This window comes from Cucurbita pepo, chromosome 3 (genome assembly GCF_057944985.1).
Source record: "Cucurbita pepo subsp. pepo isolate OVF chromosome 3, ASM5794498v1, whole genome shotgun sequence".
Classification (NCBI taxonomy): domain Eukaryota; kingdom Viridiplantae; phylum Streptophyta; class Magnoliopsida; order Cucurbitales; family Cucurbitaceae; genus Cucurbita; species Cucurbita pepo.
The window spans coordinates 2,404,336-2,429,937 of NC_141800.1; the positions used below are offsets into that span (position 1 = coordinate 2,404,336).

At 38.0% G+C, this 25,602-nt stretch overlaps 6 protein-coding genes across 8 annotated transcripts; 3 read left to right on the plus strand and 3 right to left on the minus strand.

Annotated features, from left to right (window-relative positions):
• Nucleotides 1-64: 64 nt before the first annotated feature.
• Nucleotides 65-2,242, plus strand: LOC111790583 (uncharacterized). The gene is made up of 2 exons (XM_023671543.2): nucleotides 65-212; nucleotides 318-2,242. Exon 2 carries the CDS (start codon nucleotides 427-429, stop codon nucleotides 2,005-2,007), a length of 1,581 nt encoding a protein of 526 aa, XP_023527311.2. The 5' UTR covers nucleotides 65-212; nucleotides 318-426; the 3' UTR covers nucleotides 2,008-2,242.
• Nucleotides 2,243-3,562: 1,320 nt separating this feature from the next.
• LOC111790584 (WAT1-related protein At5g07050-like) lies at nucleotides 3,563-6,585 on the minus strand. 3 transcript variants are annotated; one of them, XR_002814503.2, is made up of 7 exons: nucleotides 6,269-6,584; nucleotides 6,137-6,199; nucleotides 5,894-6,010; nucleotides 5,327-5,750; nucleotides 4,593-4,744; nucleotides 4,216-4,506; nucleotides 3,563-4,074 (listed from the first exon to the last, which is right to left on the minus strand). XR_002814503.2 is itself a non-coding variant. In XM_023671544.2 (6 exons), exons 1-6 carry the CDS (start codon nucleotides 6,532-6,534, stop codon nucleotides 4,296-4,298), a joined length of 1,233 nt encoding a protein of 410 aa, XP_023527312.2. In that variant the 5' UTR covers nucleotides 6,535-6,584; the 3' UTR covers nucleotides 4,149-4,295. The 3 variants fall into 3 exon arrangements, 2 of the variants coding, with proteins under 2 accessions (XP_023527312.2, XP_086978565.1); XM_023671544.2 differs by lacking the exon at nucleotides 3,563-4,074 and having other exon boundaries at nucleotides 4,149-4,506; XM_087122439.1 differs by lacking the exons at nucleotides 3,563-4,074; nucleotides 6,137-6,199 and having other exon boundaries at nucleotides 4,149-4,506; nucleotides 6,269-6,585.
• Nucleotides 6,586-8,467: 1,882 nt separating this feature from the next.
• On the minus strand, nucleotides 8,468-10,726 carry LOC111791715 (cytochrome P450 CYP94D108-like). The gene is made up of 2 exons (XM_023673184.2): nucleotides 10,074-10,726; nucleotides 8,468-9,520 (listed from the first exon to the last, which is right to left on the minus strand). The coding sequence occupies exons 1-2, from the start codon at nucleotides 10,718-10,720 to the stop codon at nucleotides 8,680-8,682; spliced, it is 1,488 nt and encodes a 495-aa protein (XP_023528952.2). The 5' UTR covers nucleotides 10,721-10,726; the 3' UTR covers nucleotides 8,468-8,679.
• Nucleotides 10,727-11,639: 913 nt separating this feature from the next.
• LOC111790181 (WAT1-related protein At5g07050-like) lies at nucleotides 11,640-13,925 on the plus strand. Its single transcript, XM_023671020.2, has 6 exons — nucleotides 11,640-11,863; nucleotides 12,060-12,122; nucleotides 12,200-12,316; nucleotides 12,434-12,860; nucleotides 13,469-13,620; nucleotides 13,706-13,925. The coding sequence occupies exons 1-6, from the start codon at nucleotides 11,661-11,663 to the stop codon at nucleotides 13,830-13,832; spliced, it is 1,089 nt and encodes a 362-aa protein (XP_023526788.2). The 5' UTR covers nucleotides 11,640-11,660; the 3' UTR covers nucleotides 13,833-13,925.
• Nucleotides 13,926-15,259: 1,334 nt separating this feature from the next.
• On the plus strand, nucleotides 15,260-17,944 carry CYP98A3 (cytochrome P450, family 98, subfamily A, polypeptide 3). The gene is made up of 3 exons (XM_023671018.2): nucleotides 15,260-15,792; nucleotides 16,555-16,952; nucleotides 17,096-17,944. Exons 1-3 carry the CDS (start codon nucleotides 15,309-15,311, stop codon nucleotides 17,738-17,740), a joined length of 1,527 nt encoding a protein of 508 aa, XP_023526786.2. The 5' UTR covers nucleotides 15,260-15,308; the 3' UTR covers nucleotides 17,741-17,944.
• A 182-nt stretch (nucleotides 17,945-18,126) lies between these two features.
• Nucleotides 18,127-25,165, minus strand: LOC111790180 (V-type proton ATPase subunit H). The gene is made up of 12 exons (XM_023671019.2): nucleotides 25,036-25,165; nucleotides 24,787-24,856; nucleotides 24,019-24,144; nucleotides 23,733-23,835; nucleotides 22,348-22,420; nucleotides 21,318-21,383; nucleotides 21,068-21,185; nucleotides 20,338-20,499; nucleotides 20,021-20,146; nucleotides 19,660-19,785; nucleotides 18,903-19,082; nucleotides 18,127-18,688 (listed from the first exon to the last, which is right to left on the minus strand). The coding sequence occupies exons 2-12, from the start codon at nucleotides 24,820-24,822 to the stop codon at nucleotides 18,440-18,442; spliced, it is 1,365 nt and encodes a 454-aa protein (XP_023526787.2). The 5' UTR covers nucleotides 24,823-24,856; nucleotides 25,036-25,165; the 3' UTR covers nucleotides 18,127-18,439.
• Nucleotides 25,166-25,602: the final 437 nt, after the last annotated feature.

Below are 25,602 nucleotides of genomic sequence, written 5' to 3' on the forward strand. Positions count from 1 at the left end.
TATCGAATTAACCAATGTAATGACACAATTTAAACCAAATTGATTTTCTAATTTCTCCTTTCATTAAGATATATAAATTCGCCCAGCTAAGCACAGTCGAGCCCAACTAAATAGCCCATTACTCATTCCAAATCTATCCCAGCCCCTCGCGCGCCGCTCATTCTTCCTCTCCCTGACGTTCACGTTCTCCCTCGGTGCTCTCTCTCTCCCTGGTACGAGCTTTAACTCCCATTTGATTTTTTTGTTTTCTGATTGCAACCCTCTGATCGTGTTCTTGTCTGCTAATTAATAATCTGGAACCCTTTCAATAACCCTAGTGCTAGTAGTTAGGAAGATAAGGTAAATCCTGGATTCCAATCGTGTTATAACTGGCGGCTGAGAGACGAATTCAACATCCGTTTTGTTTGCGATACCGAATATTATCAAATGGGTAGGCTAGGGTCTACTGTGGAAATTCCAGAAAGAAGACATCGATCCGATCGAGAAAACGGCAGCCATCGTTACTCGCCGGACTCCGATGCTTCCGGTGGGGATTACCGACGACGTCGTAGCCCTAGCTATGAAAGTTATGATCGCTACAGCCATCGTCGTCGATCTGTATCGCCTGGCTACCAGGACAATAGGCGGAGCCCTAGGGCTGATGGAGACCAAAACGGTCTGCCCAAGAGATTTGGGCGCGCAGGAGGCCGGGCGTATCTGGATAGAAATGGGAGGGCGTCTGACGAGTCCGATTCGGATGAGGAGCTGAAGTGGTTGAACTATGAGGACTATCGGAGGCTGAAGAGGCAGAAGCTCCGGAAGACATTGAAGCATTGTATTTGGAGAGTGACCCCTAGCCCACCGAGGAATGGGAACGAAGATTATGAGGATAAAGATGATGAGATTTTGGAGAAATATGGCAACGATGACGATGGAGATATAAGTGGCTTGAGCGAGAAAAAGCAACATGAAAAAAAATATGCATCTGATAAAGCTAAGAATTCTGACTCTGACTCTGATTCTGAGTTATCTGATACAAAATTGAAAAAGAGGAAATTGAAGAGTTCTGGTTCCAGGCGTAGAAGTAGAAAATCGTCTCTTAGCGACTCTGAGTCGGGCAGTGACACCGAGAGTGAGAGTGAGAGTGAATCAGAGGAAGAGAGTCGGAAGAGAAGAAAGAAATCGACGAATAGGAGGAACAGAAAACATAAGAGTATCAGGAGTAGTAAGAAGAAGAAGAGTATGTACAGTGACACGGAGGACAGCGAAGAAAGCGAGACAGATGATTCTGATGCCAGTGACCATGTCAAGTCAAGAAAAAGGAGTCGTAGAAAGAGGTCCAAGAATGGTAGGAAGAGGAGGTACAGTGATTCAGATGAGAGTGAGAACAGTGAAGGTGAAAAATTGAGGAAGCGAAAGAGCTCATCGACTTCAACAAAATCCAGGAGCAAGAAAAACAGACAGTCAGAAACGGAGAGTAAGGGTTCCTCTTCCGAGGAGAATTCTGGTTCTGAAGATGTTGATGGTAAGAGTAAATTAAAGATCGACGGAGATAAAATGGCTGAGATTAACGCCGAAGCTTTGAAGATCAAGGAAATTTTGGAGGCACAAAAGAAACCTGCATTTGATAATGAGATGCCAGTTGGACCAATGCCACTGCCTAGAGCTGAGGGACATATTAGCTATGGTGGTGCTCTTAGGCCCGGAGAAGGTGACGCCATTGCACAGTATGTTCAACAAGGGAAGCGTATTCCCCGGCGTGGTGAAGTGGGTCTTTCAGCTGAGGAAATCCAGAACTTTGAGACTCTTGGCTATGTGATGAGCGGTAGCAGGCATCAGAGAATGAATGCAATCCGTATTAGAAAAGAAAACCAAGTTTACAGTGCTGAAGATAAAAGAGCCCTTGCAATGTATAACTACGAAGAAAAAGCAAAACGCGAGCGGAAGGTGATGGACGATCTTCAGCGGCTTGTTCAGCGCCATATAGGTCATGATGTTGGCCCTTCACATGATCCTTTTGCTGCATAAACTCATCTGGTACCATACTTAGATGTTTATGTACTCAATTCTTTAGGCAGGAAGAAAATGTGTGATGCAAGGATATGTGAATCACTGCTAAGTATTGGTTATCCCTTTTAGTTTGCCTATCAAACAAGCTTTAAGCAAATATGTTTTGGTTTTGACATGTGTTGCTGAAATCCTCTTATCTTATTATCATTCTCCATCTTAAAAGGTTGTATTTATAAATGAGTTTGGTGGTTCATCTTTGCAAGCTAGTGATGGTACAGGTATTATATTATCACAATGAGTCATCTGCTTCGCCGATCTTCCTTTCATGGTCTCATTTCCTTTGCAAATCTCTAGTATTTATAATTTTCTCTAATGTTATCTTTACCATGATGTTTTCAACATTTACTATGGATTTGAATACTCGACATAGAGTAATTGTGCCTCTGCATTTCAAACCTTTAGCAGCTCGATTCAAACTTTGATGCATAGATGTGTGCTTTGTTGTCGTTATTCTTACGGCCTATTTTCATTATTGAGGCCAATTAATTCTCTCAAAGGATGCTTATCAGGTTGCTTTTGTTTAGCATAGACTTTTTCCTCATCATTATCATCTTGTAAGCATAAATTCTCTAGAGGGGCTTGAAATTTTTTTTGGAGGAGGTGTGGGAGGTATTGCTGTTTGATGTCTCTTTATGGGTGTCCATGAATTGGATTTTTAGTTCGTTCATGTAAGTCATGACTCTTTTTGCAGATTTTTTGTTTCCTTTTACAGGCCTTTGTACATTCTTTATTTCACTTCCTCTGTTTCTTATAACTTTTTTTGGATATAGATGTCATTTTTAATGAGTTATAGATGCCCCCAATCTGTAGTGTGTGGCTATAATGATATTACTTGTTTCGTTCTTATTCCTCAGTTTGGCAAAGAAGGAGCTGTGAAGTATGAATGCAAAGGTATGTTCAGTTAATCAAACCTTCTGGTTTTGTACTCGTGCTTTCCTTGCATGTTTATGTTATTCTGAGAGCACAGTTAGAATGAGGGCTACATGGCTGTAACTCAGCCGTAACTCGCACTATCCTACAAACCAATAGTCCTTTCAACCTGCTTTTTCTTTGAACTCACATGCTCTTGCTTCAAGCCGACCCTGTTTAGTTTTTAGTTTTAGAGTTCTTTCGGTTGGACCACGAAAAAGAAAATTGCACTTTGTCAGTGGCAATCAATTTATTTTGATCTTATCTTCACCATGTTTACATAGTCTAATGATCCACGAAGATGTGATCTGTTCATTTATGTATTTCTTACCTATTTAGACGTCACATGCATACCAACTTTTGTCGTGGTTTAGCCCTAAATCACGTATTATCTAGTGAGTTTTGGTATCAGTGACACCTCAACCCCAAGACATGCATTAAGATTCAAAATATAAATTTGAGACAATAGTCCTTGTGCAATTTAGCCACACCACCTACTTATAGCACACCACCTACTTATCTTGAACTACTTATGAGAATGATAGGATAGGTATCCTTGATTACAATCTATTGACTATTGATCAATTGATAGGGGTTAGGGGTTAACTTTCTCTTCCAAGTCTCACACAACCGTATTTACTTGAACAATGAAAACAACACATTTTCTATCCGCACAACACAAAAGCTATTTAAATGAACAGAGAAATTATATTTACTCGTATTTATTATTTGCAAAACCAAATTGGTTCGAGTTGGGTCAGTTAGCAGGTAGACTCTATCCGACCCAAACAATAATAACACCATACTTCCTTATTCCTTTCATTCGTACTGCTAAACGATTCACTCTCTTTCTAATCAACTTGATCTTTGCCCTTATTTAGAATTAAAGCTCTCAAATTATTGATACGAAAAACAGGCCACAGGAAGAATGATGGGAGGTGGTGATGACCTAAGTGATCTTAATCCTAAAAAACACAGAGTTGGAGTTGGTTATATTATTAACATTAAAGAACAAAAGAGATTATTATGCTGTTTAGTGACAATTAGGAATCTGCCACTCAAAAGACAACCAGCTTAGTGGAATCTTCCACCTTTTTGTTCAATAATTGTCACAACCTGTGTAGAACCATCGATTAGTTGAATTGAAAGAAATATCCGAGTTGAATGAAGAAAAAAATTTGATAATACGTAATAGTAATTGCTGTTTTTAATTATCGAGCTATATTCAAATTGATTTGTAAATGATAAGTTCATTACCATTGTATTAACCTTCCTCCCCTCCCTTTTTCTTGGCCATTTCTCTGTTATTGTTCTTCAGGATTCTGTCTTTTTTATTCTTAGTTTGGGTGATTAGTGTGTTGAAGCTTCTTCTCCATGGTGGGTGGAATACTAAGGGCCAAAGCTTCCTTCTTTTGAGTTGCTTCAATGGCTTCGTTTTTGACAGGCAATTCTTCACCTTTCACTGCTTCAGCAGTGTCTTCAACACCCTTGCATTTACCCCATAAGACACAGTACAGCCCTACCGCAATCAGCACTGCTCCAATTATCCTGAAAAATCAGTACAAAATAAGAGTGTTGTGTTCTAAAGGACTCTGCTAGATTGGTTACCCTCCAAAAGAGAATTGATGAGTTACCCTCCAACATAAATCTTCTCAGCCATGATGAGAGAGCCCATGAAGGCAACAATCACCGTCCCCAGAGGGCAAAAAGCTGTAACAAAAACTGGCCCTTTTGTTTTCATGACCAAACCTTGAAGATAATATGCCAACCCTGAGCAAACAATCCCCTGCATAAACATTCAATATTATGAATCAGAATTAGAAGAATGTTTTTTAGAATCGAAAGACGGAAATATCTGGGACAATTATTGTGAGAGCCCACGTCGGTTGGAGAGGGGAGCGAAACATTGTTTATAAGGTGTGGAAACCTCTCCCTAACCGACGCTTTTTATAAACTTTGATGGGAAGCCTGAAAGAAACGCCCAAAAAGGATAATATCGGCTAGTGATGTGTGCTTGAACTGTTACAAATGGACTGTTATAGTAGCGACTTGAAGTTAGTAGAAATCTATGGTTGTTACAGTTGGTATTAGAGCCAGACACCGGACGGTGTGCCATCGAGAACGCTAAATCCCGAAGAGGGATGGATATCGGGAAGTGTGCCAATGAGGACACTGAGCCCCGAAGGGGGTGGATTGTGAGATCCCACATCGGTTGGAGAGGGGAGCGAAACATTGTTTATAAGGGTATGAAAACCTCTTCTTAGCAGATGCGTTTTAAAAACTTTGAGAGGAAGTCCAAAAGAGAACATAAAAAGGACAATATCTACTAGCGGTGGGTTTGGACTGTTATAATTATTTTCTTTCTTACCGCATAAGCGGCGGCCAGGAGGTTCATGTCCCAGCCAATGGCCCAGGCGTGAGGGCGGTGCTCCATGGCGAGGGTGACAACAATGGCTTGAAGGGTTCCTAAAAAGCAAACCATGGTGGTGAGAGAAAGATGGGCTGTGTATTTTCTCATGGTTATGACTTGCAGAATGAAGAAGGCCGCCCAAGCCAGAGTGGCGATGATGAGGAAGATGGAGCCTTTGATGATCTTTCCGTCGTTGTGAAGGTTGGACGCCGCCGCTGCATCCGCCGTGGGTGGTGTGTTTGGGTGGCGGCCATGCCCAGTCCAGAAGAAGTTGATGACACTTCCTTTATAAAATGTCATCAACATGGCTCCCACCATCGTCACTATTGTTCCAAACACCTTGGCTTGGCATCTCACACTCTTCAACTCCAACTTCTCCATTCTGATAATGACCGTTTTAGTTAAAAAAAAGAACTTAACTTTGAATACAATAATTCCATGTTAATATGTTATTTTTGTATATTTATTCATTTTGTTCTATCTGTTTATTCGATTTGAAAGGACGTTAACCAAAACTTAACATACCTACAAAGAAGTGCCATGATGAATGTCATTGAAGGAAGCGTGTTGCTTATGGCACATGCAAAAGTTGGGGATGTCATTTTTATCCCCAAGTAGTAGAAGTTCTGATCAATCAGTGGTCTGTTGAGATCGATACCATGGAAGATACAAAAAAGGATACAAAAAGAAAAGGTTTTTAGATAATTTAAAGGAACGAGTTAATTTGTTTGAAAAAAAAAAAAAAATACAACCCGCTTTAATACTAACCCAAGAAAAGCCAGAACAAACAGCTGAGCGAAAATCTTAAGTGTAATCTTGGGTCTCATTTTTCTGAAAATTTGAAACTAAAAATGAGTTACTCGTTAAAGAAATGATAACTACGAACTCAAAGATATGTACCTCTCAAAAACAAGAGCAAAAGGTGCCATGACAACAGTGGCAAAGGCGTGGCGGTAGACGACGAGAACGTAATGGCTCATACCGTGGTTGAGGGAGATGGCAGAGATGATATTCATTCCGGCATAGCCAAATTGGAGGGAGATGACAACGATGTAAGGCTTTGCATTTTGAAGGAGACAGCCAAGGGATTGTAAGTATCCCATGCTTGTTTTGTTATGTATAAAAGGGGAAGAGTGGTATGGTGAAGAAGAAAAGGAAAGGAACATATGAGTGTGTTCCCAAAACAAAATGGCTACTTACACCAAATATTTATAACCTACTTCACGGCTTTTGTTTTCTTTTCTTGTTTGAATCGGAGTTGAATCAGAGTTCGAAGGTTCGTCGTTGGAACGACCTATACCGTAGACATTACTCAACCGAAACAAACCCATTCTAATTTACACGTAAGAACGATTTATGAATGTTGATTGGGTGCATATAATGTATAAAGCGTAGTTGACAAGTCACTTCTATAAAGTGACCGGTCTGAAATGCTTTCATCAATGATGCGTATGGGTTAACTCATTCTTACCCCAAATAGCGACTCAATTCGGCCTAGTAGGGAAGAGATTCATATAGAGAATTTGTCGTTATGGCAATCTCTTTCTATGTTAGCGGGAGGGGACAGGCTTTCCTGTAGTAATCCTGTTGTGGCCCGTCTGTCTCATCGCATCTTTTTGTGACTATACTTGTAGATTGACAATCATATCAGTTTTGCATGAGAAACTTTAGAAAAAGGCTAAAGACACTGATTGGTGGAAAAAAAAAGAAGATAGAGACGAGAAAAGTGAGTTATGGAGTGCTCAGTGAGATCATTATCTCACTAAAAGGAGAAGGAAAGAAGAACGAAAGCATGGTGGTGGATGGGAATGTTTTGGCTTTGAGTTCAGTTGAATCTGCTACCCACAACAACGCTCTGGCTAATACCAAACTGAATCCGAATGGTATAAGTTTTAAATGTACGAGTATCTCCAGTTGTTTGTTGTTGATTCTACGCATACAATCTCCCTCTCTCACCCTTTTCCTCACGTGTTTAGGGTTTTTTCTTCGATTCAACGTCGAAATATCGTTCTTTATATAACATCTCGACGTTATCGACAATTCTTATATATATTCATTTATTTTACTCTATTTCGGAGAACTTCTTGAGATTCACATAAAATACATCACAGCACGATTTGAAAGACTTAGAAGATTATTTTGGAAGCTATAAAAGGGATTTCGAAGCTCGAGATCGTGAATATTAAACTGAAGCTAGTTCACGACATATCATATAGATGCTATATCGATGCCTACATCCAACAAAGTTCTGTCTAAGATTCTAGGAATCCGATATTCAGATAATTAATTTTGGTTAGTTATTTTATTTTTATGAAGTTAAATTATTAAAAATTATTTAATAAATAATTTTATTATTTATTAAATAAATAATTCACATAAATATCTCCTCCTCCCACTTTCTCCTAAAAGTTAGTAATGAGATAATAAATAAATAAATAAATAAATAAATAATTCTTTTAAAAAGAAAAATTGACAAAGTATTTTATTATTTAACACTTTATTTAAATCAATTATGAGAGCACTCATTTGAAGATAAGGGTCGATGAATAAAATATCATATGGTCGAAGATTTTAAGTAGGGATGTTCGTGGGTTCGATTGAATCAGGTTAGAATATTCTTTAGATTCAATCGAATCGTTCCGATTGTAAATTTTTTTAACCCAAAAATCCATTATTAAATAATAAATCAAACTCGATTCAATCCAACCATAAATTTTTTCACGTTAGATTCGTCATCAACATCCTCGTCTCCTCTGTTGTCGAAATCAAACGAAAAAATGTCGCTGCAAAGTATCGTTTGCTTGACAATCCAACAACTACGACTCGATTCAGCGTGTTTTTGTTGGTGCCACAATTTTGGCTTGACAGGATCGTGGAGATTTTCGTATTAGCGGGACATTTAGAATTTATGTACAATCAGTCTCTACAGAGCTGGTAGAGTGTCACAAGAGAAGCTTCTGACCCATAAAGTGGCGGCCCCACAAGTGACGCCCATCCAGCCACATGAGAGTCAAAACAAACAAATGTTACAATGTAACCAAGGAGGACCGTGCATCATCTAACAACCACAGAGATGTATATTAAAGTCAATCGGACAGAAGCAACGATGTCAACACGAGAGACAAAAATAGGATTGATAAAAAGTCAAGCAAGACCTCGAACCTCAACTTGAAAAGTCGAAATTCCAGAAAGAGTTTGAACATACAGAAGTACGGTTGAAGCATTATTATTGGCTCGAGTCGACAGTTTCACATTATTGAACACATAAGACGAGATTTTGAAAAGTTTTTAGACAGAACGTCTCGGGATCGTTATATTGACCTCTTTTCGACCATAACTTGCAACCCGTTCTCCATCCTCAAAGTCAATGACTGATAATGCTTTGGAGTCTCCTTCTTCATGATTATGACCTCAAACCTCTCCATCACAGCTGCAACTATGGCCTTCATCTGAACATAAGCCATGTCTTTCCCCACGCACGTCCTCGGCCCTGCATGGAATATAGGGAACCTAAAAGGGCTCTCACCCCTACAAACCCCATTTTCCAGCCACCTTTCCGGCCAAAACTCCTCACAATTCTTCCCCCAAATGCTCTCCATTCTCCCCATTGCATATGCATGGTACATCACAAACCAATTCTTCCCGACAACCGTCCCGTCCGGTAGGACATCGTCGCCTCGACAAGCTTTTGGGTCCACCGGCACCGGTGGGTATAACCGGAGTGTCTCCGACAATGTTGCTTGGAGATAATGCATGTCCCGGAGTTCGTCGATGTGGAAGGTTTCTCCGATTTGGTTACTAGTTTTAGACCTGATGGTTTTGAGTTCTTTAAGGATCTTTTGTTTGATGTCTGGTCGGGTGGATATGATCCAAAAGAACCATGTTAGAGCTGAAGAAGTGGTGTCTCGACCGGCGAGGATGAAGCTTATGGCTATGTCTCGGAGGAATTTTGGGGAATTTTGTTTGTCGGCCATGAACCGAGATAATAAATCTTTGTCATCCTTGTTTTCGGTCGTTTTCTCTTCCATTCTTGAGCGTATGATGTTGTCTACAAATTTATGAACTATCGATATGGATTTCTTCAGGGTTCTCTCTGATCCCAAATTGAAAAATTTCTTGATCTTGTACCATTTAGGAATTGCATACCTAAATCTGTTCAAATTAAGAACAAAATGTTAGGAATAACGACTCTCCACAATGGTATGATATTATCCACGATGATTTTGCTTTGCGTTTTTCCAAACCGACTCATAACAATGTAGATGTATTCCTTACTTATAAATGCACACGATCATTCCTAAAGTAGCTAATGTGGGATTCCCTCCCAACCATCTTCCTACACTATAGAGCCTCCCCTAAGGCCTATGGAGCCCGCCTCTCCTTAATCAAGGCTCGACTCCTTTGTTAGAGCTCTCGAACAAAGTACACTATTTGTTAGACACTTGAGTCACTTTGATATACAGCACGGGGTGGATTATTAGAAGAGAGTCTCACATTGGCTGCTTGAGTGAATGATCATAAGTTTATAAACAAAGAATACATATCCATTGATATAAGGCCTCGTACGGAAGCCAAAGCAAAGTCCGAGTGGATTATATCCGGAGATTCGTGTTTCGTAACACGAAATGGGTATGGTTTTTTGATTAAAAATGCAGATCGGAGAGAGAGAGAGAGAAAAAAAAAAAAAAAAAAAAAAAAACAGAACCTGCCGGAAATTAGAGTGGCGGCGGTCTCAAAAGCGAGCATGAACTCGGTGGCGGAAGTTGCATCGCCGCCGAGACAACCAGGGTCGAAATTGAACGATAATTTACAGACATTATCAAACGCAAATCGTTCAAAAACGTCTTGAAAATCCAAAATCTGCTCTGTTTCAGAAGCCTTTTCCAACAGAGGAATCAGCTTCGTTTGAATCTCAATTACAACATTTTCCGTGACGAAATTTCTCAGCGATTTGGTGCTGAATTCATAACTCGCCATTTTCCGTTGAATCCTCCAAATTTCGCCGTCGGAGTTGAAAATTCCAGACCCCAAAAAATCCTCCATAAGCGAAACCAATCGTTCCCCTTTCGAGTAGTTCTCAAACTGGGTCTTCAGTATATGCTCCACCACATCTGGGTTTGCCGTCATGACGCCGGAGATACCCCCTGGCCGGCGGAATACCGCCGTGTTGTTCCGACTGTTGCGGAGGACCTCCGTCGTCCAGTCCAGAAAACGGTGCCGGTTCAATAAGAACAGCGGCAGAACTCCGACAACAGGGTAGAGTCTAAAACCTTCATGGCTTCGTGATTTTCGAAGGTAAAAGAAAACAGAGAAAAAAGTGATGAACAAAATAGTCCCAACACAGACCTCCATCGGTGAATTAGTTCTCTCAGTAATATCTAACTTTACTTTTTACTTTTTTTATAGTTGAGTTATGCTTAAATTGATTAAATATTTATGTAAAATAAATTACAGTTAGGTTTATTAATAAAAATTAATTTACTGGTTAACTACAATAAATATAAATAAAGTAAACTAATTAATTATAATTACGAACAATTAAATTATTGAAAAAAAATAAATTTACCTTTAAATTTAAAATCTTCACATTTAAACTCTATTTTTATTATTATTTTTTTCTGAGCTGTGTTTCAGTTTCAAACTCTTATCGGAGGCTGTAGCGATGAATTTTTTTGTAACGGACGAAAGTTACTTGGAGGTAGAAGACCTATGTGTCGTGAACTTCTTTTTTCCAGAAAAGAAGTAATGACGATGTTTGGGGAATAGGGATCGGGTAACTCTGTGTCAGCAATTATGGTTATATAGAAGATGCAAGCGTTATTCGAGCACTCTTTTTGGTTAGGACCCTGGACTATTCTTCTGGAACTCTGTAAAAGACAAAGAGAAAGGAAAGACTCTCGATTCATGAGACTGAACTCCGAAACCTGAACCTGAACCTCTATTACCATTAGTTATTGTGAGTTATTCTTTCACGAACTGTAAACAAACAAAGACTCAACTCAAGCAAGATGAATTCGATAGATTGAACTCGGTAAAGCTATTTTACGATCTCTTCTCTGTTCTTTCTCCTGAACCTAAACCTCTATTCCCTTCCCTAATTGAACGAGGTAAACTTCAATTCTATTGCCGGAACCTTGGAATTAGATACTCTAGTAATTCTAACGGTAAACGATGGATACCTGTGCGTATGGGCCCGTACCTTAGGTTGAAGCCCAATTCATAATAACTTATAAACACAGTCATAAGCTGTTCTAAGCTGTTGATTCCTCTCTTCCCTTTAACCATAATAAGCATGGGATACTCACAATCCCTTGGCTGCTTCTTTCAAAATGCAATGCCTTACATCGTTGTCATCTCCCTCACATTTGGCTACGCCGGAATGAATATCATCTCCACCGTCTCCCTCGCCCGTGGTATGAGCCACTACGTCCTCGTCGTCTACCGCCACGCCTTTGCCACCGCTGTCATGGCACCCTTTGCTCTTTTCTTCGAGAGGTACGTAGAAGAGTCAGTACTATCCTAGAAAAGAGAGGAAAGTTCGTAGCTTTCGTATACTCTTCAGTTATCGCGTCTTACGATAAACAAATCCCTTCATATTTCTATAATTATACGATTATTTTTATTTTCAACATTAACCCATTTCACGTTTTGTTGAGTTTTCTTGATATCTCGTTACTAATTTTACTTTCAGGAATGTAAGACCTAAGATTACATTTAAGATTTTCGTTCAGTTATTCATTTTAGCTCTTCTCGGGTTAGTATCAAACTTGCTGCTGGGAACCCTAATTAAGTCCTTTCAAGTAGCTAAAAATTTTCTCTCGATCTCAACAGGCCAGTTATCGATCAGAACTTCTACTATTTAGGGCTGAAAATGACATCTCCAACTTTCTCGTGTGCTATAGGCAACATGCTTCCTTCAATGACGTTCATCATGGCAGTGCTTTGCAGGTATGTTAAGCTTTGGTTAACGTGTTCTCCGATCGAATAAATAATCAAAAGTACGAAGAATATGAATAAATGCAAGTATTATATTCGAAATGTCAACTAATTCGGTCAACCCATCAGAATGGAAAAGTTGGATTTGAAGAACGTGAGATGCCAAGCCAAGGTGTTAGGAACAATAGTGACGGTGGTGGGAGCCATGTTGATGACATTTTATAAAGGAAGTGTCATCAACTTTTTCTGGACCGGGCATGGCCGCCACACAAACACACCACCCACGGCGGCGGCGGCGGCGGCGGCGGCCAACCCCCACAACGACGGAAAGTTCATCAAAGGCTCCATCTTGCTCATCATCGCCACTCTAGCTTGGGCTGCCTTCTTCATTCTCCAAGCCATAACCTTGAGAAAATACACAGCCCATCTTTCTCTCACCACCATGGTTTGCTTTTTAGGAACCCTTCAAGCCATTGTCGTCACGCTCGCCATGGACCACCCCCGCCACTCCTGGTCCATCGGCTGGGATATGAACCTCTTGGCCGCCGCTTATGGGGTAAGAAAAACTAAGAATGTTAGCTTAATTCACCATTTTGTAACGACCCAGATCCACAACATAGTAGATATTGTCCTCTTTGGACTTTCCCTTTCAGGCTTACCCTTACCCTCAAGGCTTCAAAACGCGTCTACCAGGAAAAGGTTTCCACACCCTTATAAGGGTGATTTGTTCTCCTCCCTGGGACATCACAATCCACCCCCCTTCAGGGCCCAGCGTCTCGCTGGGCACTCTTTCCTTCCTCCAATCGATGTGGGACCACCCCCAAATCCACCCCTCTTTGGGGTCCAGCGTTCTTAGTGACACACCGCCTTGTGTCTACCCCCTACGGGGAACAGCAAGAAGGTTGACACATCGTCCAGTGACTGGCTCTAATACCATTTGTAACGACCCAGATCCACCGCTAGCCGATATTGTCCTCTTTGGGCTTTCCCTGTTTATAATCAAATAAACACTGGCACACCTACCTACAAAGTATTGTTATGAATCACAAATCTCTACAATAGTATAATAGTGTCCATACTTTGACTATAAGCTCTTCTGGCCCAAAAATCCCGTACCCATAAAAGTAGTGTTCTTTACTTATAAACTCACGATGAAACCCGCAGGGAATCGTGAGCTCGGGATTGGCATATTATCTTCAAGGTTTGGTGATGAAAAGAAAAGGGCCAGTTTTTGTTACAGCTTTTGGGCCTCTAGTGATAGTGATTGTGGGCTTCATGGGCTCTCTCATCTTGGGTGAAAAGGTTTATGTTGGAGGGTAACTGCTCATCAATTCTCTTTTGGAGGGTAACCGAGCCGAGTCCTTTAGAACACAACGCTCTTATTTTGTATTGATTTTGTAGGATAATTGGTGCACTGCTGATTGGCGTAGGGCTGTACTCTGTTTTGTGGGGTAAATGCAACGACGTTGAAGACGCTGCTGAAGCGGTCAAACGTGAAGAATTGCCCGTCATAAACCAACCCATTTAAGCAACTTTCTATACGAAATAAGGTGTCTTAATCATGTCATAAACATATCGATGACAAGCTCTTTGACTGAATCATAGGTTATTTTAAGGTTTATTTTCAAGGCTAATGTCAAGGTCATCCAGTGTCGTCGAATCCAAATCTCGAATCTTAGATATACGTTGTTACATATATGTTATGTGTTGCAAAAGATCAAAATATCGAGCCACGAGCCTAGTATTAAATTATTAATTAATATTTGATATTAAGATATGAGATTGTGGGCGCACACAATCTATGATGTTTCTCCAACCACATTATCATGATCATATCATTCAACCCATCCACCTACCTCTCCAATACCATGTTCGAGATTTGCGCTGTTTTTTTTTTTAGTTTAACGATCGGTTTCGAACTGATTCTAACAATTTAATATTGATTGAATAATTGAATTTATCCCTTAAACGTGTTTTTTCAGATAATTAAACTTGATTTTGAAGGATTAAGAACATGTTTTGGAATAATTTTCGGGATGATAGAAGTGATTTTGATCATTTTGAATGATCTGTCTCGAACATGTCACAAGTGTATTTTATGAAGTTTCGATATTTATACCGTTACTCTCGAAATTTTGAAACATGTGTGAAGGACGGGGAGTGAGAGGAGTCGATAGAAATAGTATGACGTTTTTACTTTAAAAAATTGATTAAATTATTCCATAGAAAATTTAATAGAGAAATTCTAAAATTAAATTAAACATATATACTTAAAATGGGCAAAAATATTAAATATATATATATATATATATATTTTTTGGTAAGAATTTAATGAAATTGGAAAATGATGTGTCGAAATATGAGTGGTGGAAGAAGAGACAACAAATGATGCGGGGAGCAGAGAATAAAAGCTCTTCATCAACAACCACACATCTCACCAACCTCCACCGGCTTCTCCTTGCACCCAACAAACGCACTCTCCCTTCTTTTTTTCTTATTTCCATTTCTACCCCTTACCTACCTCACCTAATGGACTCCCTAAAACCACCCCCACCCTCTCCAACCACCTCGTGCAATACACGCTCCACAATCTACTTTCAATTTTTTTTTCCCTTTTTTAACCCTATACTTTTAAATATATATTGTAATTTGTTTAAATTTTAATTAATATACCCAAAATTCAATTGCATTTTATTACCATATATATATATATATATAATTGTTAAAATATTATTGAGATTAATATTATTATTTTAATAAATAAAAATAAAAATTTAAATCATGAATATAGTGCAACTTATTAATATTCTAGATTGTATTAATTTTTGTTTTTTTACGTTATTTAAGACTAAAAAGGAAAAATAAAATTAGGAAAATAGAAAATAATAATTAAAAGTCTTTACTCCACCAACTCCCTTCCCTCATATATCAACCTCTCCCACACTCCCAAAATTCTTCGTAATTCAAAAAAATTAAAATTAAAAAAAAAAATTAAAATTCCAAAATGGTCCTCTCTCTCATCCCTCTCTCTCTCCTCCTCCTCCTCCTCGCCTACAACCTCTTCAACCGCCTCCGTTTCAAGCTTCCGCCGGGGCCACGCCCGCTTCCGGTGGTCGGAAACCTGTACGACGTGAAGCCGGTCAGGTTCCGATGCTACGCGGACTGGGCGAAGCAGTACGGTCCAATCATATCGGTGTGGTTCGGGTCGACGCTGAACGTGGTGGTGTCGAACACGGAGCTAGCGAGGGCGGTGCTGAAGGAGCACGACCAGAGCCTGGCGGACCGGCACCGGACTCGGTCGGCGGCGAAATTCAGCCGCGACGGAAAGGACCTGATTTGGGCGGACTATGGGCCCCACTATGTGAAGGTGAGGAAAGTGTGTACCATTGAACTGTTCTCACCGAAACGACTTGAATCTCTGAGGCCCATTAGAGAAGATGAAGTTTCCGCCATGGTTGAAGACATCTTCAAGCTCTGCACCAATCCTGGTACCTTCAATTTCTTACCCATTTTTTGCTTACGTGGCTGCAAAGTGGTCCCCCACGCCATTAATATAATTTTTTAATGATATTTTGTTTCTGCAAATAATTAAAAACGGTCCTCGTTATTAGGAAGAAAATAACCAAAAAATAAATATATCAACTCGTTAATTTTAAAAAATATTCAATTATATATACTTTTTTTTATTTCATTTTAAATTTATTATTTTTATCATTTACCTGTCTAAAATAATTTTTAACTATTTAAAAAATAAATGTTTTCTTATCTGATATTTTATTTTTATAATTAGATTGAGTTAAAAAAAAACATTAAATAATGAAAATAAATACTTTTTTTTGGTAAATATTTATTTAAAAAAATACTTTTATTCTTTATTAATATTAACCTTTAGTAATTAAAATTTTAATATATATATATATATATATATATATATGTGGTAATTTGTTGTTATTGTTTTTTTAAATATCACGTTCTTATGATTGTAACCATTTTATAAACAATTTTATGATGATTTTTAAAATTAAAATAATTGGTTGAAAAGGTCAAATAAGGAAATATCCAGAGTCAACTCTCCAGTTGGAATTTTTAATTAATTTATTAATATTATTATTATTTCTTAATATTTTATCATTTTGATTTTGATTTATTAATTTTAGGGGTTGAAATTGGCTAAATTAATAAAAATATTGAAAAACATTAAAAATTATAATAATTAAAAAGAAAATTGGAATTTGGGTTTTGCATCACAGAGAACTCAGGCAAGAGTGTGAAGGTGAGGGAATTTCTGGGAGCGGTTTCATTCAACAACATCACCAGACTCGCATTCGGGAAGAGGTTCGTCAACTCCGATGGCGTTATGGACGAGCAGGGCCTCGAATTCAAGGCCATTGTCGCCAATGGCCTCAAGCTCGGCGCCTCCCTGGCCATGGCTGAGCACATCCCTTGGCTTCGCTGGATGTTCCCTCTCGAAGAAGAAGCCTTCGCCAAGCATGGTGCCCGTCGCGACCGCCTCACTCGAGCCATCATGGAAGAGCACACCAAAGCTCGCAACCAGAGCGGTAATGTCAAGAACCACTTCGTTGATGCTCTACTTACTCTCCAAGATAAGTATGATCTCAGTGAAGACACTATCATCGGCCTCCTTTGGGTACGTTATGCGATTTTCCCTATCTCTCTCAGTGAAGAACTGTTTTCAATGATTTCGATCTCTATTCAACTCTGTGAAATGAATCGAAGAACAGTCTTCGAGGATTTGGATCTCTTGTTGATGTGGATGTGGATGTGATGTAGGATATGATCACTGCCGGCATGGACACGACGGCGATTTCGGTGGAATGGGCGATGGCGGAGATCGTAAGGAACCCTAGAGTGCAGAAGAAGGTTCAGGAGGAACTAGACAATGTGGTTGGAGTAGATCGGATTATGACAGAGAACGACTTCTCGAACCTTCCGTATCTCCAATGCGTCGTAAAGGAGGCGATGAGATTACATCCACCGACGCCATTGATGCTGCCGCATCGATCGAACGCCAACGTGAAGATCGGCGGCTACGACATCCCCAAAGGCTCGAACGTGCACGTGAACGTGTGGGCAGTGGCACGTGACCCGGCGGTGTGGAAGAACGCAGAGGAATTCCGGCCGGAGAGGTTCTTAGAAGAGGATGTGGACATGAAAGGGCACGATCTCCGGCTGCTGCCATTCGGGGCAGGGCGCAGGGTATGCCCAGGGGCTCAATTGGGAATCAATTTGGTGACCTCAATGTTGGGGCACCTTCTGCACCATTTCGAATGGACACCGTCGCCGGGGATGAAGGCGGAGGAGATCGACATGTCGGAGAGCCCTGGATTGGTGTCGTACATGAAGACGCCAGTGCAGGCTGTGGCCACTCCCAGGCTGCCTTCGGGGCTGTACAAACGCGTGCCTGTGGACATGTAAGATGTGTTTGTTTTTGTTTGGTTGTTGATGTTCCTCGGCGTTTAGATTTGTTTTGTATTATGAAAAAGGGTTTCTTCCGGTGATACTGAGGTTGAAGAAGGTTTCTGTTTTCATGGAAACTCCTTTCTTTCTGTAAAATCTGAAGCGAAATCAAACCTTGACGACAACAGAACAGATGTTTCAATTCAATCACTCAATTTTCTATCTTCCCTTCCCTGCTTTCCTCTTTTCTAATGGGAATTTCTCTGCTTTCTAATGGGATTTTCTCTGCTTTCTTCCTCTATTCTAATGGGATTTTGTGATATTCTACTTGATGTTACTTGACACATTCAGAAAACGGTAGAAAAAAATTGAAGATCATTGACATAGGAAACTCAAATTGCAGATTACGAACAAAGAAACCAACTTTTCACTTGCTTTAAACTCAATATCTCAGAGAGATCTCTTCAATTTTAAATCAATACACAACAAAGCGTAAAACACAAGGTAAGACACCCTGGTGACTTTATTCAATATGCCCAAGAATACTCTGGGAATGCAAGAAATGAATAAAATCTCTCGTTGATTCACACCAACCCCAAAAAAATTTAAGAAGATAATAACTTAATAAAATGAATCACCTCTTTAGCTCCAGCAAGTGGGGTGTTTAAGTAGGATGGGTTTAGTATGTAACTTACACATAGTGGAGAGAAACTCGACTTAAGCCTGCAGAAAGCTGGCATACTTGGCACCTAGGAAGAGCCTCTGGATGCAGAGGAGGGCATATTTGGTAACCTCAGCATTCTCATGATTCATCAGTTTCATCACTCTTTCCTTGGCCTTGAGGTCTGTCACTATAACTCTCCCAGCTGGATGGTGTTGAATGAACTGGGAAAGATCAAAACAAGCAACTGCCAGAGCCCTTGGATCACTGGAACTGTCCAGAATGGTGATTAGGACCCTCAATATCTGTATCAAATAATTCGCCTATTACTTTCACTTTCAGTACAACCAACAAATTCTTCATATATCATACAGATCTATAAAGGATAAAGTGGTTTCTTTATATAAGTAGGACCAACATCATAATCACATTTAATGCAGCCCATTTGAGTATGATAATGACTTGGTGAAGATTCAGAAACGGTAGAAAAAAATACTGTAACAAGAGGAGGGAAAAAACCTTCAAGTCGTTCTCTTCGAAGCTTGTAATATTTTCACGCCAGAAATTTACATCTTTGTGCATAGGAGACCAGTCAAGATGCCCGAGAAGGACTTCTTGCTTGTACTTATCAAAAGAACTTAGTTTCTTGATATTATCTTTCAGCCCCTCTTCCAGTTGACTCAGAGCCTCCAAAAGGTCCTATTACATGGTTGTAATCATATTTTTAAGTACACTGTAGAAAAGAGAGATGGGGAGGGAGAGAGAAAAAAGCTAAAAGATTTGCTTACTTGGTGAAGAAATGTATGCATGGTAATGGAAGTTCGAATAAAAATGGAAATCAGTCGTGAAAACAGGAAACCGAGAGATATTAGGAATGATGAGCAATGTCATTCATTTCACACTCGGAAGAAAAGGTACATCAGAAGTATGTTCGTGGGAAAGAAGAAATTGCACCTAGATCTGATACAGAAAAGGGGAAATGGGGGCAAAAGAATGAAATCCTCGATAGAGCTATAGGATATAATTCAGCCATCAAAGATTTGGATAAAACATGCGATGCTCAGTAAGTTTCAACCAACCATCAATCTTATGGAGATAATATTAAGACAGAAAGTAATGTCACTTTAGTGATATCGATTCAGTTGTTACTTAAAAAACGAGCAAACAAACAAATCAAGAACTGTTTCTTTGATGTCCATCAGGGAGGTTGGTGCATTGGCTATTATGATGAAAATAAAAGAAACTCAGTAAGGAAAAAACTTCGGACTTTTCCTACCTCATCACTCCATGCTTGTGATTTCAAACTTTGAACAATTTGTGGTAGTCCGAGACCGACCATTTGAGCTCCAAATGTTCCCTTGTGGAGTAAGTTCCTCAAGGTCAAAATAACAACTCGGACAACCTAGTAGAAATAACACAAACAAGTTAATAAACATTGATGTTAGAAGTTGAACATGGTAAACAAGCCAACATAGTCTAAGTGGCTCTACTTGAAGATAGAAAAATAAAGGCAGGATGAAACAATGCCATGAATGTACAGGGGAGAATGAATACAATGCGGTTATAGCAAACTAAAACACACAGAACAAGACAGAGTAACTTTATTAGAATGACCAGTGTCCAGAGGGTGGTTTCACCTTCTCTTTTGTGGAACTCTTGACAACATCAATGAGTCTCGGAAGGGTTCTAGAAGTGGCCAAGAATTCAATTGCTGGCTCATAATATGATAAGAGCCAAACACAAAGACAGGTTTCATATAGAATCTGTTAGAAAAAGAACAGTTAGTTTCAATGTTAAAGTTTGACAATAACAATTTTCAAAATTAAATGGAGTAATTGATTACTGGAGACAACTTAAAAAATGCGAGTCTGATAAATATGATAAGAAATCCAAAGAAAATATCCAACTAATAAGAAGACGAGTGCAAATGCCAAGAATTAAATGACCAAATTACCTGAGTAGATTGTTGGGTCGATGCAGGAGAAATCAAAGGAATAAGCAATTTCACTCCATCTGCCTGGACAAAGGAGGATCTGACCTTTGGTTCCTTCAGCAGAGTTGAAAGGCAATTGATAGAAGTCGATACAGCACGACTAGGATGTGAAGGATTCTTCAGCTACACAACATTTTAAGACTACTGTGTCAGCATCGTTGAAACTAGAGCTCAATAATAGATTTTCGATTGGCTAAAATAAATGGGTCACTAAAAGGGTGTGTATGGCCTGCAGCTGCTCTTACACATTACATTTCCAAGTTAATCATCAAACGGAAAAAAGTACATGCATACATTTAAGTACATGGGTTAGTATCTATGTTTAGATAACATATTTCCTTATGGCTTTTGCTGAATAAATATCGCATCCATACCAATTAATCACGAGTGTAAATGGGAGAGGAAATTTTGAGAGAACACAAAGTCAAGATGCCAATACTTGCAACACATTAAAATATATTTTTTTATATTTTAACATTTTAACGATGAACATATCATATAGATATCCATTAAAAAAGAATATGAAGGAAAAAATATGATATATAACATCTATGATCTCTTAGGAAAATCTTGGATGCAGTTGATGTAGCCCACACCAAAGAGGAAAAAGTCCCTAGTATTTTCTTATGTTACAGGCTCTCTAGTCTCTACATTGAAGGAATGGTAAAGATATTGAACATATGCAAAGTACCTGTGCACAAAGCCATTTCACCAGTCCATCCAAAACATCATCAATGGTAGTAATTTTCATCTTGGAATTTGAGACATCATCATTTGCAGAACTGCCATCATGAGTTGTCTTTCTAGCACTATAGTTACGAGAAAGAAATTAAGTCAATCCATAATGGTTACATCAATCATACATGCACACATATACACGCCAAAAAACATACAACTAAATCCTTGAAATTTTGTGGTGGAAAATATTTCCAAAAGTGTACCTCACTAACAGAGAAAGTATTTTACAGCTCTTCTCCTGTATGAACCAATTTCGCTTCCAAAGCAATCTGAATTACATAAGAAATTTACTTAGTATTATACTTCTCCAAAAAGAATTGGCATACTGCTAAATATATAATCCATCCCCAATATTTAGGCCACTTTTAAACTTTTTTTCCTTTCCCTTTAAGAACATTACATATAATCCTTAATGTATAAATTTATCTCAATCAAATTTTCGTGTGAAAAATGATAAATTTGTAATGATGTGCAGTTTAATTATAAATTTATTAAAAAATCCAATGGTTGGTACTGTAAGGTACTGTATCCTTAATGTCCCAAAAACTTCTTTAGAAAAATAAGCAAAGAACTTTTTCCCTCTTTTTTGTTTTTTTATTTTATTTCATTTTATTTTTTTAAACGAAACCCTCCTGAAATATAAATTATGTGAAGTAAAAATCCTGAAAACAAAGCAAAAATAGGAGACTGTTTTTCATGGGAGGGTTATCAAAATTTGGAAAAAGTGCACAATAAACCGCCCCCCAGAACTCCTTCAAGGACCTTTTCTTCCATTCAATGTGCATTATTGATCATCAAACAGTCAGGATTAAAACTCTTCTTTAAGATGATTTAAGGGGGATCTAAAATAAGTGGATGTAGCCAACTTATGTATAGCGGGCTGGTTAGGCTGTATGTTCTCGACTAATAATCCCCCCACCCCATTATTGTTGAACACTAAAATGAGTGGATGTAAATTATGTCTTATATATAGGTTATAAAGCTTGGTTGAGGTTCAACCATTTGGAAATTATGTAACTATATACATAAGGGAAGAATTAAACTTTATTTGGTCAAGAAACAATGTAACTTGTAAGCAAAAGATTGTACACATTAGAGAGAAGTTCAAAAAAGAAAAAAAAAACAAAACAACACGAAAAAGATAAATCAGAATATCAGGATCATATAAATTAATGAAATGTATAACTAATTTAAACAATTCTGCATAAACCCATGCTTGAATCACATACATACCGTAGGAAAGGTTCATAAGCATCTTCGCTTGCAAGAGAAGGATCATGGAACAATCTTGCTCTTTTTGGGTTTGCTGCCAAAGCATTCACCACATATATATCAGTGGGCTTTTAATGTTTTTCTTTGCTTTAACTGAAATTATTTAAGACTTCTATTGATAAATATTTGAGCCTCCCATAGTTGGAGAAACATGTTGAGATGAAAGTGGTATTAAGGGATCTTAAAATACTAGTATTTATTATCAACTACGAAAACATGATAGATGCTTGTAACTAATATATCTACAGGCTGAGTTTTGAACAAATTAGACTTCGAAGGTCAAACTAATATAAAAATATATTACAAAATTGCATATTAAACAAGAAAATGAAACTTTTCATTTAAAAAATTAAACAAATTCCAAAATGAGTGAAATATATGAAAAAGAGAGTTCAACTGATAAATAAAAAATTCCAATTTAGATTAGTTTCCTATAAAGAAAAACAATCAAAAGAGCGGGAGAGGGAACACCAAGGAGGAACTTTCAGATGAGTTGGCACAAGCCAACCTAACTAAGAATGATGTCTACCTTCAAAAGTTCTCTAATTTTTTTCCAATCAATGCTTTTACCACATTGACCCCAAGCAGGTGAGAGAATGCAATGGTAAAGAAAGACCCAATAAAAACTGAAGAACATTACTTTTAGACTAATATGAAAAGAGTTTTCCAAGAATAAATGGTTAAGAAATTCCCCTGCTTCAAAACAAAGACAACAAATGGAAGGTTAGAGACATGAGGGAGACTTTCGTTGGAGAACGTGAGCTGTCTTTAGACTACTATTCAGCACTATCCAAGAAAGAATGTTAATTCTTTTTGGACTTTTTGATTTCCACAAAGCAGAGAACGAACCATTTGCCTGAGATGAAGCATTCAACTTACTAAAAACAGGTTTGATAGAAGATGACCCCTAGGCCTCTTTAAAACTTCCAACTTTAGCAACTAATAAAGCTTCCAGCAAATAATTGAAATCAATAACCTCAACATCTTTTGATCGCCTTCTCAAAAACAATAATCCAAGCAAGACAAGAGTCTAAAAAATCAGAGCTACCACTTGTTTTAGTACATCAACTAATTTTTAACCAATTCCCTAATAAATTACTCAAACCATTACAAAGGCTTGCAAACTTCAACCAAACCACTCTTATCCCAGCCCCTCCTAATATAATTGGATTATTCAATTTGTTACCTTACAAATATGACATACTTTCAGAAAAGAACCTTTTTTATGAACTTCTAAGAAAAGCCCCATGTATATCTCGAGAAAAATAGAAAATATAGTTCTTGATCTTGTAAAACTCTTTTAGACTTCCAAATGGAATCATAAATTTCTATTCATATGAAGTTACCTGTCAGCATTTCGTCGATTAATGCTAGAACATATTCCACTGTTTCTTCCTTAAATATATCACGTAAGATGCTAACAAATAATCGAACATATGCTGGACCATCCTGCAAAATCCAACTGCACTTTGAGTATAATGAGATAATGTAAAGAAAATAGTTCTTAATTTGCTATTTTCTCTACATGGGGTGGACAAACAAGATTTCCATCACAATAATCATGCACAAAAGAATAATAAGTAGATGAATTAAATAATGAAAATGAATCAGACATATATGGGGAAAATTTACATCATCCAACAATTGTGCCCTGTAACTCTCTGGTCTGTTATCATAACGCCTTAACAGCTGAAGGCTTGTTCCACTGATAAGTTTCGTAGTCATGTATGTCTCCCATGGAATGTCCCTTGTGAGAACCTTCCACAATTAGAAAAAATGTTAATGATAGCATCCATTATCAATTCCAAGAAAAAAAAAAATCTATTACAAGGATCTCTCTAAGGGCACCTCAAGACCTCAGTGAAAAATATAAGTTGGAATGTAAGAGGCCTTATCTCAGAATTTTTAAGTAACTTCATCCTAGTAAGTTCCAGATCACGTATTGGATCACCCAATGAAAATGACAATGCTTTAAAAAATAGTAGAATTAAACTTGCGATTGCTAAGAAAATGAATCTCTCAAGACAAACAGCTCGTTTTTGCTCCCTCCAATTTCTCCATCGAGTTATATTTTCTAATGAATGGCATTAAGATGTTCAGATGAATTGCAATTTTAGATCCTAGAAGAAACTTGCAATTACTTATAACCCATAACTAACGAGTAAGTGAACTATTTTTGGATCATTGACCTAACTGCTCAAACACCTAACATTCAATCACCATGGGTGTAGTTACACTCACACCACCAAACTGACAAACAGTACAAATTACTCGATAATCAATAACATTTTGCGCCATCGAAGAAATCAAGTTCTTTACAGTACTACTAATGACCATCTAAAAACACCTCAGAATCAAATCTAAGAAGGAAAGAAACAATAAGAAGATCCAATCACCAACCTGCTCAGTGCTAAGCTCGGCGTGGTCTATTTCCATCGCAACTTCCGCTTGCAATTACGCAACCAGCAACCTGCAGATCAAGCAATCAGATCAAACTCCCAAAATTGAAGTAAAATTCACTCCACGAACGAGAAGAAAACTTCACGAATGGTAAAATACATCAAAATATCCATCTCCACGCAACTGTGATCCAAATTGCTTCAACTAAAACTCTCCTATAAATTATGGGTACAAATGCAGAGAATTTACCAGGAAGAAGAACCAGAAAAAATTGTGATCCAAATTCGCAGATCAGTAAGGAACACAACTCACGATCTCCTAGCAAATTACGAAGAGAGAATCGAATTAGCTCGTTTTTTTTTTTTTTATAATTTCATTTTCAGCGGTTTGCACGAGTTGCGTTTTTTTGGACCAACTCACCATTCGTTTATCGTGATGAACCGGTTGGATTGAACCGCCATGCTTTTTTTTTTTTTTTTTTTTTAATTATGATTATTTAAGATATTAATTTTTATCTACAACTATAACCTATTATATAAAATTAAAATGAACTCAAAACACAAATTCACATCTAACTTCTAAATAACGGATTTAATGAATGATAAATCAAGAAAAAAAAATCGCGATTTTAATTTAAAATATAAATACACTAACTCATAGATTATCAGAACCTCCAAACAAAAAATAAATTTAAATAATATAAAATTAAATTGAAAAACAGTTAAAAATGTGAGGGATGTGAATAATATAAAATTAACTTGAAAAATAGTTAAAAATGTGAGGGATGTGAACAGTGATCATGTATGGCATTAACAA